At 38.7% G+C, this 15,049-nt stretch overlaps 1 protein-coding gene across 1 annotated transcript in view; it reads left to right on the top strand.

Moving 5' to 3' along the window:
- LOC107654519 (protein Wnt-9b-like) overlaps positions 1-6,679 on the top strand; it is a 26,512-nt gene extending 19,833 nt beyond the window's left edge. The window contains exons 2-4 of the mRNA XM_016441617.1: positions 1,178-1,431; positions 3,273-3,538; positions 6,202-6,679. Of these exons, the coding sequence (XP_016297103.1) occupies positions 1,178-1,431; positions 3,273-3,538; positions 6,202-6,672 (991 nt within the window). The 3' untranslated portion in view covers positions 6,673-6,679. The remainder of the gene's footprint in view (positions 1-1,177; positions 1,432-3,272; positions 3,539-6,201) is intronic.
- Positions 6,680-15,049: the final 8,370 nt, after the last annotated feature.

Below are 15,049 nucleotides of genomic sequence, written 5' to 3' on the forward strand. Positions count from 1 at the left end.
CTGCGACTTTTTGCCCTCTGCATCCTTCTTTCCCACGCAGCAGCCTATTTCGGGTCAGCAGAGACTTTTATATCCTCTATCTTTTCTGAATTCATGGAAATAGCCTCTGACTGCATTATTGTTGTATTTCACATGGAATCGAATCATTTTAAGTTGCGGCAACAGGTGGAGATATTTGGTGATGTTGGATGTCCCATGCGCAATTACGCATATCTTGTTATTGGTTGTATGTTTAACAATCACGTTTAAAACCTACATTGCAGGTTGTCTGTTGCAAATAATCAAATGAGGCTAAATTAAATAATTATTTGTTTAATGTGGCATTTTAAAAAGATCTAAAATGAATAATTTAAATAAGGAAGACTTTTTGTCTGCTTTTAAAAAGTAGCTGCAAGTAACACAATTCGATGTAATTTATGTATTTTTTTTAGTTGTTATTGTTTTTAAAACACTGATGTGTCTAAAAAATTTCAATAGTGTGCTTCTGGTCGATTATTGGCGTTGAGCGCAGCGCAGTGTATGGATCCAGATGTCTTCCGATGGTTTGGCACCGCGTCCTTGCCCTCGCACTACCTGATAATTAAGATCTTTCTGGCTTACGCTCATAGGACGTTGCCCCACGGGTGTTTATAATAAGAATCCCATAAACACGTAAAAACACTCTGCAATTGGTTTTTACTTAAGAGTGCTTACTAAAGTTTGTTAAGCGCCACGGTAGCGTTTCAAAAGTCAAGGGCGCTCAGACTAAGTGACTGGGGAAAGAGCACGTGTATTTTTATGCATTATTTATTCAAACAAGACTATTCAAATGAGGTATTTAAACACATATTCAAAGCACATGTGTCATCACTCGGGCATTCTAGAAAAAAAAAGTTAATTTGTTGCCTCAAGTTTTCAAATACAGTAACTTTAGTGCCAAAGTTTAAACTCTGAACACGTCTTGGAAATTGGGGTGAGATAAATAATTGTGACAAGTTAATCTGAAGATGTTTTATAACATTATGATGAAAACGTTTTACACTGTCTGATGTTCTAAAATGTCTTGAAGGTCTATTTTAGTGTATTTTAAATATATGGTGTTTGTGAACAAATCAAAATCAAAACCCCCTGCTGAAAAATAAATTAGAGGTTTCAAATTAAGTAGTTTTAGTGACTGTAGTGTGCATGTTATCGTTAGCCTTACAGGTCGCGAGCCACTGGTCTTTCTGCCCGGTACTTTTGCCAACGAGCCTCCGAACGGTAAAGCGCACCTGAAGCGATGCGAGCAGATGACTTTGACGCGCCGGCAAAAGCGCTTGTGCCGTCGAGAAACAGGGCTGGCGGAGACTCTGAGGGAATCTGTCCGTCTCAGCCTCCTGGAGTGCCGCTATCAGTTCCGCAACGAGCGCTGGAACTGTAGTATGGATGGCCGTGGAAGCCTTTTAAAACGAGGTAAGATATATGACACCCTTCTCACAATGTTGGTGTTCCATTCTGAAAACTTGACTTTAAAAGCAAATTTCTGTAAAAATTTTAAACAAATATTAAGTGTTATTAACATTGCTTTTACCATCTCAAGCTAAATGTACAAATGTTTTGTGAAATGTTTTACAATATGTTGGAATATGATAAGGTTGACAGTTCAGCCATTTTTAGCCTTGCGCTCAAGGTCATGCAACTACAAGTTGTTGTTTATGGAATTGTTCATAATTTTAATAAGATGTTTTTTTCCAAATAAAATGGTATGTCCATTTAAAGACAGACAGACAGACAGACAGACAGATAGATAGATAGATAGATAGATAGATAGATAGATAGATAGGCTACTAGTCTTTGTTTTACTAGAAACAGAGTTGATGACAGTCCAAATGGAGAAGGAAAACAAAACAATTTATAATTAATTAAAATGAAATAAAAAAGTTATTTGATGTTTGTTTCGTTAGGAATATATAATATCACATGGTAAAAATGATAAAAACTTTTTCATTGTTGAAGCAATTGTTTCATGTTAACATGGAACAAAAGATAGATAGATAGATAGATAGATAGATAGATAGGCTACTAGTCTTTGTTTTACTAGAAACAGAGTTGATGACAGTCCAAATGGAGAAGGAAAACAAAACAATTTATAATTAATTAAAATGAAATAAAAAAGTTATTTGATGTTTGTTTCGTTAGGAATATATAATATCACATGGTAAAAATGATAAAAACTTTTTCATTGTTGAAGCAATTGTTTCATGTTAACATGGAACAAAAAGAAATGACCGAATCTTGTGTTTAAAACCCACAAAACACAATTGTACAATTTGCTGTTTGGTAGCCTTAAATTAGCCAGTACTACTTATATATTGTCAGAAAGGGAATGTTTTAGCATTAACAACTATGCAGAAACCTCCATGTGGTGCCTGCTTCCAAACGGACATGCGCAGGATGTGAATGTGAAAGCCATGCGTAGGTCAGTCCGCTGGTAATTAGGGACTTGGGAAGCGCGGAATCCCTGTGCGGTGAGGCCTCGCGGGGCCAGTTGAAGTATTTTTATCTCGCGGAAAAGCGCCCAGTTCTCAGAGGAAAAGGGCGGCGTGGTCGACCGCTTTCATCTCACAGAAAACTTAGTCAAAATAATAATTAATTGGATCAAAATACACGCCTTGCCTCAGCTCTGATCTAAGCAAACAATAATACGAGGAGGTTGCAAGCAGGGATTATGCTTAAAGGATCGTGACAAAATACGGCACTTAACACTTAATTGGAAAAGTTGTAGGCTATAGTTCATGTTAGGGTTTCCATTATACCTACAGGCATGATAAGGGTGGCCTTTCCGTTTAAAGTCGAGTTTTAAATAATAAATATGGTAATAGAAATGTATTTCAAATGAAAAATAACGCATAGCTACAAACAAAGATCCAGTAGGCTATATTTATGTTATTGTGATCATATTTCTATAGCTACTCATATCCACTTTGTTATCAGTTATCAAAACTGTTTTAGAATTGCATTATTTGCAATCAGAGATTATTGTTTTTATTATAGGCCTATTCGTTAATTCCTACAAAGTGCTTAGTATTTAGCTTGTAATGTGAACTCCTCATGTCGCCCTTATGAGGTGGCCTGTTACATCAAATCTTTTATTACGTTCGTACTCTTATTTCAATACACGTTATTTAAAACATGTTTCAAAAGCGCTAATAGGCTGGTTTTATTTATGTGTACGACTTTTTAAAGTCTAAAAAGAGCTGTACACATTTAAAGCAGTTGCTCAGTGCTCATTTATGAATGCATCACTTCATCAGGCTTTAAAGAGACGGCCTTCCTGCTCGCGGTGTCATCAGCAGCGTTGTCTCACGCACTGGCCAAAGCGTGCAGCTCGGGGCGCATGGAGCGCTGCACCTGCGACGATTCTCCTGGTCTGCAGCACCGCGAGGCCTGGCAGTGGGGCGTATGCGGGGACAACCTCAAATACAGCACTAAGTTTCTCAAGAAATTCTTGGGGCAAAAACGGGTCAGCAAGGACCTGCGTGCCCAAATCGACGCTCACAACATTAACGTCGGCATCCGGGTAAGACGCAAAATATTAAGCGGCCTATTTAAATAAAAAATAATAATAATATCATGTAGGCCTACGCTTTTAAGAGTAAAGTTTACAAAGGGGGGTTTCGTAACGATGGTTCCCCAGTGAACCATTCTTAAAAAAAAATTTTTTGTCTTAATTTGCAGAACATGTAAATAATATAAACGACCTTTTGCACTATAAAGATCATTTAGTAGAACTGAAGGGTTCCATGGATTCTTCTAAGAGTGTAGTCTACATGATCCAGTGTCCTCCAAAGCTTGTATAGAGAACATCTGTAAGGGTTAACTCTCTCACACACACTATACTGTCCTCTCTTGGATGATGGGGTGCGGTCTTCTAGTTCATTGTTGCCCAAAGGAGAGTTCAGCGAGTGGGGTGAGGCAGGTAGGTGAGCAGGTATTGGCCAGCTCTCTAGAGCCAGGTGTTCCTTCCCCTGGTCCAGGCATGACAGCGCTTGCTGTGGAGGCCCTCTTCAAAATTAGAGGTCTCCCATGAGGGCGATTATGCAGAGGCCTCTGTAATATACGAGCATTTTTTCCACCTACTGTATGCCTCCAGCTCTATCAGTCTTACTGCTGCCGCCGCTGCCGCCGTCGCCACCGCTCAGACCTTCATAAATCCTCATATCATCCCTCAAAACAGTTCTGTTACCAGGAGACTGGCAGCCTCAGGGTAAGACGGAGGGAACGAAAAAGGGGGAGGGTTTACGAGGTTCACAGAAAGAGTAAGAAAAGAACGGCTGGACAAACTCGGATCTTATCTTATCAGTCTCCAGTTTTGTTGTTTCCCACAGTTGACACCTCAGGCCACAGATGGCGGTTAACAAAAACAAGCAAAGGTGGCTGAAGTCTTGTTTTCCACTCCCCTTTCAGATTCTCTCCGTTTCCTCGCTTCTTTTCTGTATTGCTCATGTGGCCCTGGGGTGGGAGCTCATACCTGTGTAGGGTGGAACACCCCCATCGACCATTTGACCTCCCCATCTCCCCTTGGGCCCTTTTAGATAGACTGATTTGCTCTGCAGCTGCCTCCGCAGTATATGTCAAATGAAGAGAGGAGCATGAATAGGAGAAATAGATCAACAGTCAACAAGTAAATAATGTGATTTGGCTCCCAAACTCAGAGTACCAATACTTCGAAATTGAAAATGGAGAGCGAGAGAGCAACAGAAAAAAGATGTGCCGATCTGAGCATAGATCAGGGATGGTGGTCTTCAAGAGGTGCAAGTCAGAGTTGAAAGACCGCCAGCTCAGGCATTCCCCCTGCATCCATCATCTACACCATGTCAACCCAATGTTTTTAGCTCAGGGCTATGGAGTCCCAGAGTATCAGCGGAATTACTTGAACAATTTATAATTTTGGATAACATGCTGTTCCACTTTTACAACTTCTATGTTCATTTCCCTCCCCACTTTTGGGGAGATAATCAATAGCAATATATTAATGTGACTTCCCAAACATGTAAAATAGTTCTCTCTAGGCCAGTGGTTCCCAACGTTTTGGACTCTAAGGCTCCCAACTGTCCACAACGATATTTGAAGGCCCCATGACTTTTTCAGTTGTTCATGATTTTTGGTTAAGAATTGAGAAGAAGGATTTTAAAAATACGCTTACTCACAATATCTAACCGATTTAACATTAAAAAAGTATATTCATTTGTACATTCAAAGCCCATGGAGCTTTAAGATTTTAATTTACATGACTTTTTAGGTCTAGAAATTCTACTTTTAAAACTAAGGTACCTCATATATCCCCATTTTCCAAGGCCACAGGAATCCTGCTTCCTCAAAGAAAAAATCAGTTTTTGAGAGTGCGAAATAAAAAAGAAATATCTTGAATTGTTTTGTTTCATTTTAAGGAATTTGAAGTCAAGGTGAGGCCCCCTTGGAAGTTTGCTGAGGTCCCCTAGTCACCCTCGGTCCCTTGGTTGAGAACCACTGATCTAGGGCCATTTTACACCAATGCAATATGAAATAAATTAAAATAAATCACCAACGAAAGCCCTGTTCACACCAAGTGTGAAACCACTCACGATTAGTGCGGTAAAGTAGGGAATCTCAAGTAAACTCAAATTTGATTCACAGTAATTATCAGGCTTGGGCTTTGGACATATGACTAAAAGCTTAGGTTACACTTCATTTTAAGGTGTCCTTGTTACAGTGTAATTATACATTTAAGTACTGGGTAATATTAATTAACTACATGTACTTACTATATGGTTAGGGTTAGGATTAGGGTTTGGCTTATGGTTACTTGCATTTAATTATGCATCATTTATTGTTATTATAATAGTAAGTACTGTACATGTAACATGTTTAACAAAGACACCTTAAAATAAAGTGTTACCAAAATATATTTCTTATTGACTGGTGCATTTCATCACCGGACATGAAAAAAAAATCAACACAATCGCTGAAGAGTGAATAGCTTTATAAAAATGTATTGTTTCGTTTTAAAATCTTCTTCAGTACCAAATATCCATGTGAAAAGGTCTTAGCCAATCCAATAAGCGAGACCAAACTTCAGCATCCCATATTGAATATTGAACTTCCTCTCCTCAGAAAGTTTCTGTTTCATTTTCACAGGATCATAGTGTTGTATTTGGCGTACTGTGTTCATGTCTTCACCACTGTCTTTTCATTTCCTCTCAGGCGGTGAAGAGTGGTCTTAAGACTACTTGTAAGTGTCACGGTGTCTCCGGTTCTTGTGCTGTGAGAACATGCTGGAAGCAGCTCTCCCCGTTTCAAGACACAGGCCATCTGCTGAAGTACCGCTATGACACAGCCGTTCGAGGGCATAGTGTTACCAACTCCGCCACTGGAGAGACCGAGCTGGCAAGCCCACGGCGCCACAGCAACACAGGTCCCCGTCTGCGGCCCACCGAGCTGGTATTTCTGGAGGAGTCACCCAGCTTTTGCAGGCCATCGCGCTACTCCGCCGGGACGGCTGGCAGACCGTGTTCAAAGGACACCAGCTGCAGCAGCCTGTGCTGTGGACGGGGCTACAACACGGCCCTCCACCTCACCACCCTCTCCTGCCACTGCCAGGTCCGCTGGTGCTGTCACGTCGAGTGTCAAACCTGCCTCCGAGAGGAAGAGGTCTACACCTGCAAAAAACACTGATAGCAAGAAGGAGACTGAGAAGACAAAGTGGAAATTGAAGAAGGTTGAGGATTGTTAATGTGTCGGCTAGACAACTAGTAGAATTTTGAGAAGTTTGTAGGTTGTGATAAGGAAAAAGGTGTTGAGGATGATCTGCCAGTCTTACCTGGCTTAGTTGTGATGGATAAATCCCTTTCTTAAAGTCTGGGCTCCCACATGGAGCTCCGAACAAACGTTCAGGAGGAACATGTCCATTTAATATGACCAATCAGTGCCTGAACAAGCATACATAAATGCCTTTGACAGTTCTTCCAGCATTCCTCCACCACCCCAGCTCCACCTTCTTGATTGATTACCACGAAAACCAGTCAAGGAAATCTTACTTTTGTTCTTCAGCTCAAATCCTTTAACATGGACAGCAAGTAAAATATGTATACCTCCTCTTCATTAAAGATTACATGAACCCGTTAACTCATGACACAAGTGTGGGCAAACCTGGCCATGGGTTCCAGAGCATTTGTGAGATGCTTGACTAGATTGAAATTTGCTTTTCTGCTGTCAAGGAAACTAAATGGGACGTTCCATATGTTTCCTAGTTTAGTGGAGGTTTGAATTGAACCAGACCACTTTTTTCTTCTGCAGCAATAAACCAACCTCACTGGGAGGTTGGCTGTTGAATGGTCTGTGTTGATCACACACTTATGGCAATGGACTAGAGATCTGTGATGTGTAGTTATACTCAAAATTATAGTTTGGAAGTGAGAAGGCGGTCTGCTCACTCATATTTCTGACTGCTTGTACTGTATATCTCTCTATTGCTCTGAGAGTCCACATATGGCTTCAAAATATACTGAGAGTATGAAGCACTTATGAATGCATTTATTTGTGAATATTATGATAGTCTTTTATATGTAGTGAAGAAAGTACTTGTGTCTGTTACGGTATGCACAGTTATAATGCTTAACAAAGATATATTACAAATGGGGGGGAGAGTGGTCGTGCTGATAAACTGGAAATCTACTGGGACACAGTCTACTTTCATAGACTTCTAATGAATTTTAGAGAAAGTTATATAATCAGAAATGTTTTGTTTTATATATTGAATGGCCATTAAATGGCTGTATCTAGTAATAGATAGGAATGTATTTATTGCAATTTAGATAAAACTGATCAACTGCTGCACCAACTTCGAGTACACTTATTGGTGTATTCCAGACTGCATTCACAAATTTACACCCTTTTATTTACATTTGCCATATTGCTGCATGATTTCCCGCTTTTCTGTGTAGAAGTATGCCAAAAACACAAGCATTAGGGATCGGACAGAACAAAGTGTGTCATTACAGCATGACCCAAACGTCACCTCTCCCTACAGCTGCGTATAGTGTGTGCAAACATCTGGGCTTCTGAGTATGTAGTCTTTATTCTACGGTTTCCCATCAAGGGCAATGAGAGTGAGTATGTCCCATCCAGAACAAAGGAAAACAGCTCCTTCCCTAGTAAGCAAGGCTCTCTGGTCTATAAATTCTATAAGCCCTTTCATGTGTATGAAGCCTTTGATAAAGTCCATTCCAGTCCCTTATTAGCCCATTACCAATCAGAGCAAATAACAGTGCTTTTTCTTCAGAATGTGCTGAAAGCAGAAAGAGTTGAAAGTAGGTATGCTGGATGCCCAATTGAGGCCTTTGTTACAGGGATATTTAAATAAATATATATTTTTTGTGATTTTTGTTTATTTTAGCTTCATTTTTTTATGTTGTAATAATTTTTGCTGTTTTTTTTAGCTCAATTTTGTTTGTTTATTTTACAGTTCTTAGCTGTTTTGTTTTGTTTTGAACACCAAATACAAGTGGAAATGTTGAAAATCAGTTGTGTATGTGCACTGCACATAAAGGCACATTTTAACTCCGACACAAAGTATTACTCATAAATATTTTCTGTTAAAATTAAACATTACATGCATTTATTCACTTAACTGAAACTCAAATGTAAAGTATGAGAATGTGAGTATGTACGTGCCTACTTCTGTGTGTGTGTGTGTGTGTGTGTGTGTGCATGGTAATTCTGGGAAGGCAGAAAACTGCAGTAAAATTGGCCACATCAATCAAGTGAAAGAAAGTCCAAGCATTCAGTGACATGCCATTCAGCTGAAGCATTTGTAATGTCTAAAACGTTTGCTTCAAGAGCTTTTCACTCTGACTCAGTTGAAGTTCATATGCATGATATGAAAGCTTTCTCCTGTAATCGATTCAGTTTCTGTGAAAGAGACTTTACTGAAGAAAGAGAGTTCTCACACCGAGTCAGCACATGCAAATATCTGAAACCCCAACAGTGGCTGTGAAAATCCAAATGAGATTGTTTCCTACATCTGAGTGGATGTGTGTGGATGTGAGCGTGTTTCTCTGCTGCAACTGATGAAATGGTAACATTTATAGCACAGACATCCGCAATGAACCCTCTTTCAACCTGCGGGTTATGGAGTCTATGTGTTTGTTTGTGTTGTCATAGCTTTAACAGTGTAATGTTTCACTTTGTGATTTCACGCCGGGGATTTTTGCTACTACCTCACCCGGTCTATGGGGGAAATTAAATACTAAGATGTTTTTTTCTTACTAGATATTTAAGACAATGCTTCTTTTAAAATCTTTAGCCTGAAATACAGATGCATTTACTCTTTTTTTTTTTTTTTTACTTTTGTGAGGTCATATGATGCGATTTCAAGTTTTCCTTTCTCTTTGGAGTGTTACAAGCTGTTCGTGCTCTGACTCAGTTGAAGTTCATATGCATGATATGAAAGCTTTCTCCTGTAATCGATTCAGTTTCTGTGAAAGAGACTTTACTGAAGAAAGAGAGTTCTCACACCGAGTCAGCACATGCAAATATCTGAAACCCCAACAGTGGCTGTGAAAATCCAAATGAGATTGTTTCCTACATCTGAGTGGATGTGTGTGGATGTGAGCGTGTTTCTCTGCTGCAACTGATGAAATGGTAACATTTATAGCACAGACATCCGCAATGAACCCTCTTTCAACCTGCGGGTTATGGAGTCTATGTGTTTGTTTGTGTTGTCATAGCTTTAACAGTGTAATGTTTCACTTTGTGATTTCACGCCGGGGATTTTTGCTACTACCTCACCCGGTCTATGGGGGAAATTAAATACTAAGATGTTTTTTTCTTACTAGATATTTAAGACAATGCTTCTTTTAAAATCTTTAGCCTGAAATACAGATGCATTTACTCTTTTTTTTTTTTTTTACTTTTGTGACCTATTTCCTTATTTAAGAACCAATTTATCATATTCAAATAAAATACTACATTTGTAAAAATGATGTCTGACATTTGTCAACAGATTGTCCTCTTCAAATGAAATTTAAAAAATGCTGACTTCCTTTCTGTCTCTTGCTTTCTCTCTTTCTCTTTCTGTGTTTGTGGTTGCACACCTGTCCAGAGCTCTGCACGCAAACACCTGCTCTCTAGTTAAATCACAGCTAATCATGGAGCTGATGGATCCTGACCTGCAGTATTTTCCTGTCACTACTCTCAACTTGAGCCTCATTCTAATTGCGCTCACCCAAAACATATACAAATAGTTGAGCTTGCACATGTGCCACTGCCACACTACACACACACACACACACACACACACACACACAACCTAAGTAATGGACACCGGGAATCTGGCATGAGGCAAGTGAGTTTCTTATAGTTCAGCTACTTTCATAATAGTGTAGCTTTCCAGTAATAACGCTAATTTATGAAAGGCTGTTGTAAATGTCTAAGCTGGGAGAATAATCAAACAGGCTCACCTCAATGGTCCTCTATCCCTCTCTCATGTGTAGCATAGTCCTTATCATCCCTCATCTTCATCACTCTCACATGCAGTGTCGGGAAGTCTAATTCATTTTAGCGAATAGGTTCACCCTTAAAGGGATAGTTCACCCAAAAAATGAACTCTGTCATTAATTACTCACCCTCCAACCCGATAAGACCTCTGTTCATCTTTGGAACACAAATTAAGATATTTTTGATGAAATCCGAGAGCTTTCTTACCCTGCATAGACAGCAGTGCTTAAGGTCCAGAATCGTATGGACATCGCTAAAATAGTCCATGTGACATCAGTGGTTCGACCCTAATTTTATGAAGCTACACGAATATTTTTTGTACGTAGTAGTACAGGAAAGTTTGACTCGGATTAATTGTAGTAAATTGGTTCATACAAAAAGGTTCTTCACTCTCATATATAGAATTGAAATGTCCTATTCATTTCAGTGAATCGGTTCATAATGATTCGCTCTCATATGTAGCGTTGGAATGTTAGATTAATTATTGTGTATTAGTTCATTCAGACAATTCATTTAATTCATCAATTCATTTAATTGAACCAAATTAAACAGAAAGATTCACCAATTCTAGTTCCTGTATAAGGTTTTGACTTGGTTATGTAATGTTTGTTGTATTAAGTATAAATTTATGTCCACAATAGATTGTCCATTGTTTGTAAACCCTTCATCACTTTTGAATGAGGGGAAAAAATTAATGAAGTATCATGGGATATTTATATATTTTAATTATAAAAACATATATGTTAGTTATCTTCAATATAGACCTTAATCATGTTAGGCATCATGTTGAATTTAACATACAACTTACAATTTAACTTACAGTCTAATGGCACACACTATCCCTGAAGGTCATAGATTGCGTAATTTTCACAACTCACAATATGTAAAACTTTTATTAAGTTTTTGTCTACTGAAAGTTGCAAAAATTAAATATGGCACTGCCCTGACTAAAGTCTACAGTTGGCTATTTTTGTGTTTGTATAGTGCAACTAACTACTTCTTCAAAACAGCAGCTTGACAGCAGCATTCTGCAAAAGTTCCAAATATTTCCATAGAATTGGAACACCCATCATTCATAAAGAGCCCCTTGTACTGTATGTTAATTTATTAAATATTCTGTTAATTTATTAAATTGGATCCTTCTTTCAGCTTCCTCAAAGAGTGCTCTCAGATCTAATTAACACCTTTTACCACATTTAAATCCCTTCCACAGACATCCAACAAAAAAAAAATCACAGAAAAGAGTCTCCAGATACCGTCTGGCCCTGGTGACACCCATAAGCTGACCCATCACAGAACTCATGTGCTTGTACACAGCACTTTATTATCTGAACATTAAAGCATGCGTGCATTGCTGTGTTTGATGTGTCTAAAGGTAATAGCTCCAATAAGACTCTCCCATTCTCTGTTTAGACATAATGAGAATAATAGTCGTGCTCATCAAACAGATCTGTGCTTTCACTGTCTGCCCAGATCATCAACCCAGACCTTGTCTAATGACTGTTTATCAGTACTTACCTTTATTAAAGACACACAGAAAAAGGTTGGAGGTGAAACGGGCCAGAGATTTCATGTTTACAAGACAACAGCCACGTCATGTGGCGGCTTTGTGAATAAAAGCTGATTTGATACAAAATCAAAGTCTAAAAACAGTTAACTTCAGCCTTGTTGACTACATTTAAGCACACACACAGATGCACGCATGCTTCAACAAAGGAATTTCTAACCCTTGGGGCATGTCAAGGAGAGAAAGGTAGAGTTCAGACAGAAGGGAGGAATGAAGATTGAGTGAGTGAGAGAGTGTATCGATGAAGAAATTAAAAATGTGCAGCAGAGAGATGGCTACTTTGTAAATAAGTTACTGTTTGACGTTGGTTTCACATAGAAGGGACAGGACTGCAGATGAATATGCTGCTATGGTGAACCGCAGGGGGTCTGTGAGGGATGATACAGCACTAGTTTAATAATGAATCCTAAAGCCTTCATTTCCCCAAAGCCCAGCGTCCACAGCCTTCTTCTCACGCACACATCCCCTAGAGAGAGGCTACAACGTAGGAGACAGTGTGTGTGTTCCTCAATGAGTGGCTTTGATGTGTGAATTTTCATCTTTATCATTTTTCTTTTCATTTGCATATGCAAGCGTGTTTGTGTTGTGGATATTTAAATATTGACTATTCGACTATGTTTTACTGTAATCATAATGTGTGTGTGATGTAATACTGTTTTGTTTGGTCAGCGAGGTCAAGCAGGTAGGTCTGTTACCCTCTGGGGACAGGACGCTTTATCTGCCATCTTCAGTATAGAAAACAGACACACATAGCATAAAAATCTCTTTGCTTTTTGATAAATTAGAAGTAAATTAAATCTTTAAATCTCATTTTCAGGCTCATGACAAGATAAAATACTGCAAACCAGCCAAGGACAGTGATATATAAAAGATTTGTGTGTGTGTGTGTGTGTGTGTGTGTGATTTTGGGAAAAAAAAGTCATACATGTTTGAGAATTTTCATTTTGGGGTGAACTATCCCATTCTTTTTTTTTTTTCTTTTTCTTTGGGTGAACTAGCACAGTCTTAAAAATAATGGTTCTAAAGGGTTGTAGCAGAACCATTTTCGGGTTTCCCAAATCATTTTTCAGTGAACAGTTCTTAAAAGAACCATTCTATTCTTAGTGTAAAGAATATTTTAACCTAACACTTTAATCTAAATAACGTTTTCCACTATAAATAACCTTTTTGAGAATGAAAAGTTTCTAATGGATGTTAAAGGTGCTTCATGGAACCATAGATGCAAACAGAGAACCTTTATTTTTAAGAGGTCATGTATAGTGTACTGTACATTTTCATAAATATTATTTTCTGTTGCTTAGCAAATGTCCTTTATCCATAATGGCTTACATAGTTTTACATTGATTACTGGTTTATGTGTTACCTATTGGAACAAACTTATGCTTAGCTCTTTAGCCTTGAGCAAGAACAACTTTCTATGAATTTGTTACCTTATGTTTTGCTATGAACCCTTCAAGACCACCACATGAATACTAAAGGAAAGAAAAAGAGCCTTGCAGAAGAACAGAGGAGTGTTTTCATTTGAAAAGATAAGGAGAAATGTAATAAAAAGGTATTGTCTGACAAGTTTTTGTGAGTGAGGGAGAAGAGGGAATAAGAGAGAGAGAGGTGGACGATGGCACAGGGTAAGAATTTGGAATGTGAAATGAGTAATGTTATTGCTCAACCCACATCACAAAGCCACAATGCCTGGAGCTATGACAAACTGAGTGCATCTCTCCATACCTCCATCCATCCCTTCATCCCCTCATCTCTCTCTACTTTTTGCATTCTTTATCCCTTCATTTGTCCAGCTGTCTATAATTATGGGTATGGTATCTGTTTTAAGCTAAAGATTGAATCTAATATCCAGACCCTATACACTCTAAAAAATGCTGGGTTGTTTCAACCCAACGTTGGGTCAAATATGGACTAACCCAACTGTTGGGTTAAATTTTTACATTGAATTTTTAACCCAAAAGTTGGGTTAGTCCATATTTGACCCAAAGTTGGGTTGAAACAACCCAGCATTTTTTAGAGTAAGTTATGGGGAGATACAACAGTGGCTTTTAAAGAGCGCTAATAGGCTATACAGCACTTTTCAGTGTTTGTATGAGTGATAAATACCAGTTTGTTGCTTGTCATAGTTCGCACGTTTCAGACAGACCTTCAGTCTGTGTATTCTAATGGTGGAGATCCGACTCTTTCTGTTGGTTACATAGTTATGCCAGTAGGTGGCGACAAATGACTGCCTTTATGAGTGAGTCATTTAAATCACTCATTTAACTGATTTGTTCAAAAGACTGATTCATTTTAGCAAGTAAACAGGACTACTCTGCTTTGGAACTGTTTTCGTTTGACGGTGAAAAAATACATAACTGGTAACATAACAGTAACTGGCGATACTGGGTCTAAATGTAAGTTACTCAATACTGAATTCTTGTTTAATGAACAGTTCAGAAATACTGCTTTCATAATTTCGCTGTTGGTCTGAAAATCAGCGTTGCTGTCAATACCTGCAGCATCCTGCCCACTGTAGTTGTGCTGTGAGTGAGTTCATTAAAGGGATAGTTCACCCAAAAATGACAATTCTGTCAATTACTCAGCCTCATGTTATTCCAAAAACCCGTAAGACCTTTGTTCATCTTCGGAGCACAAATTAAATATTTTTGATGAAATCTGAGAGCTTTCTGACCCGGCATAGACAGCAATAGCCTATAACTGAAACGTTCAAGGCCCAGAAAAGTAGTAAGGACATCATTAAAATAGTCCACGTGACATCAGTGGTTCGACCATAATGTTATGAAGCTACGAGAATACTCTCTGTGTGCAATGAAAACAAAAATTTATTCTCTTCCGTGTCAGTCGACGTGTTCAGGAGAGTACCACGATGCATGCATGTGATGCTGCTGCAGAGTGACATTCTGACCTACAGATGGTACTCATCCAGGGGTGCGTTTCCCATACAACGACGTAACTCACTGATTAACCACCATAGTACGATGCATT

This window comes from Sinocyclocheilus anshuiensis, unplaced genomic scaffold, assembly GCF_001515605.1.
Source record: "Sinocyclocheilus anshuiensis isolate Anshui unplaced genomic scaffold, SAMN03320099.WGS_v1.1 scaffold419, whole genome shotgun sequence".
NCBI classification, from domain to species: Eukaryota; Metazoa; Chordata; class Actinopteri; order Cypriniformes; family Cyprinidae; genus Sinocyclocheilus; species Sinocyclocheilus anshuiensis.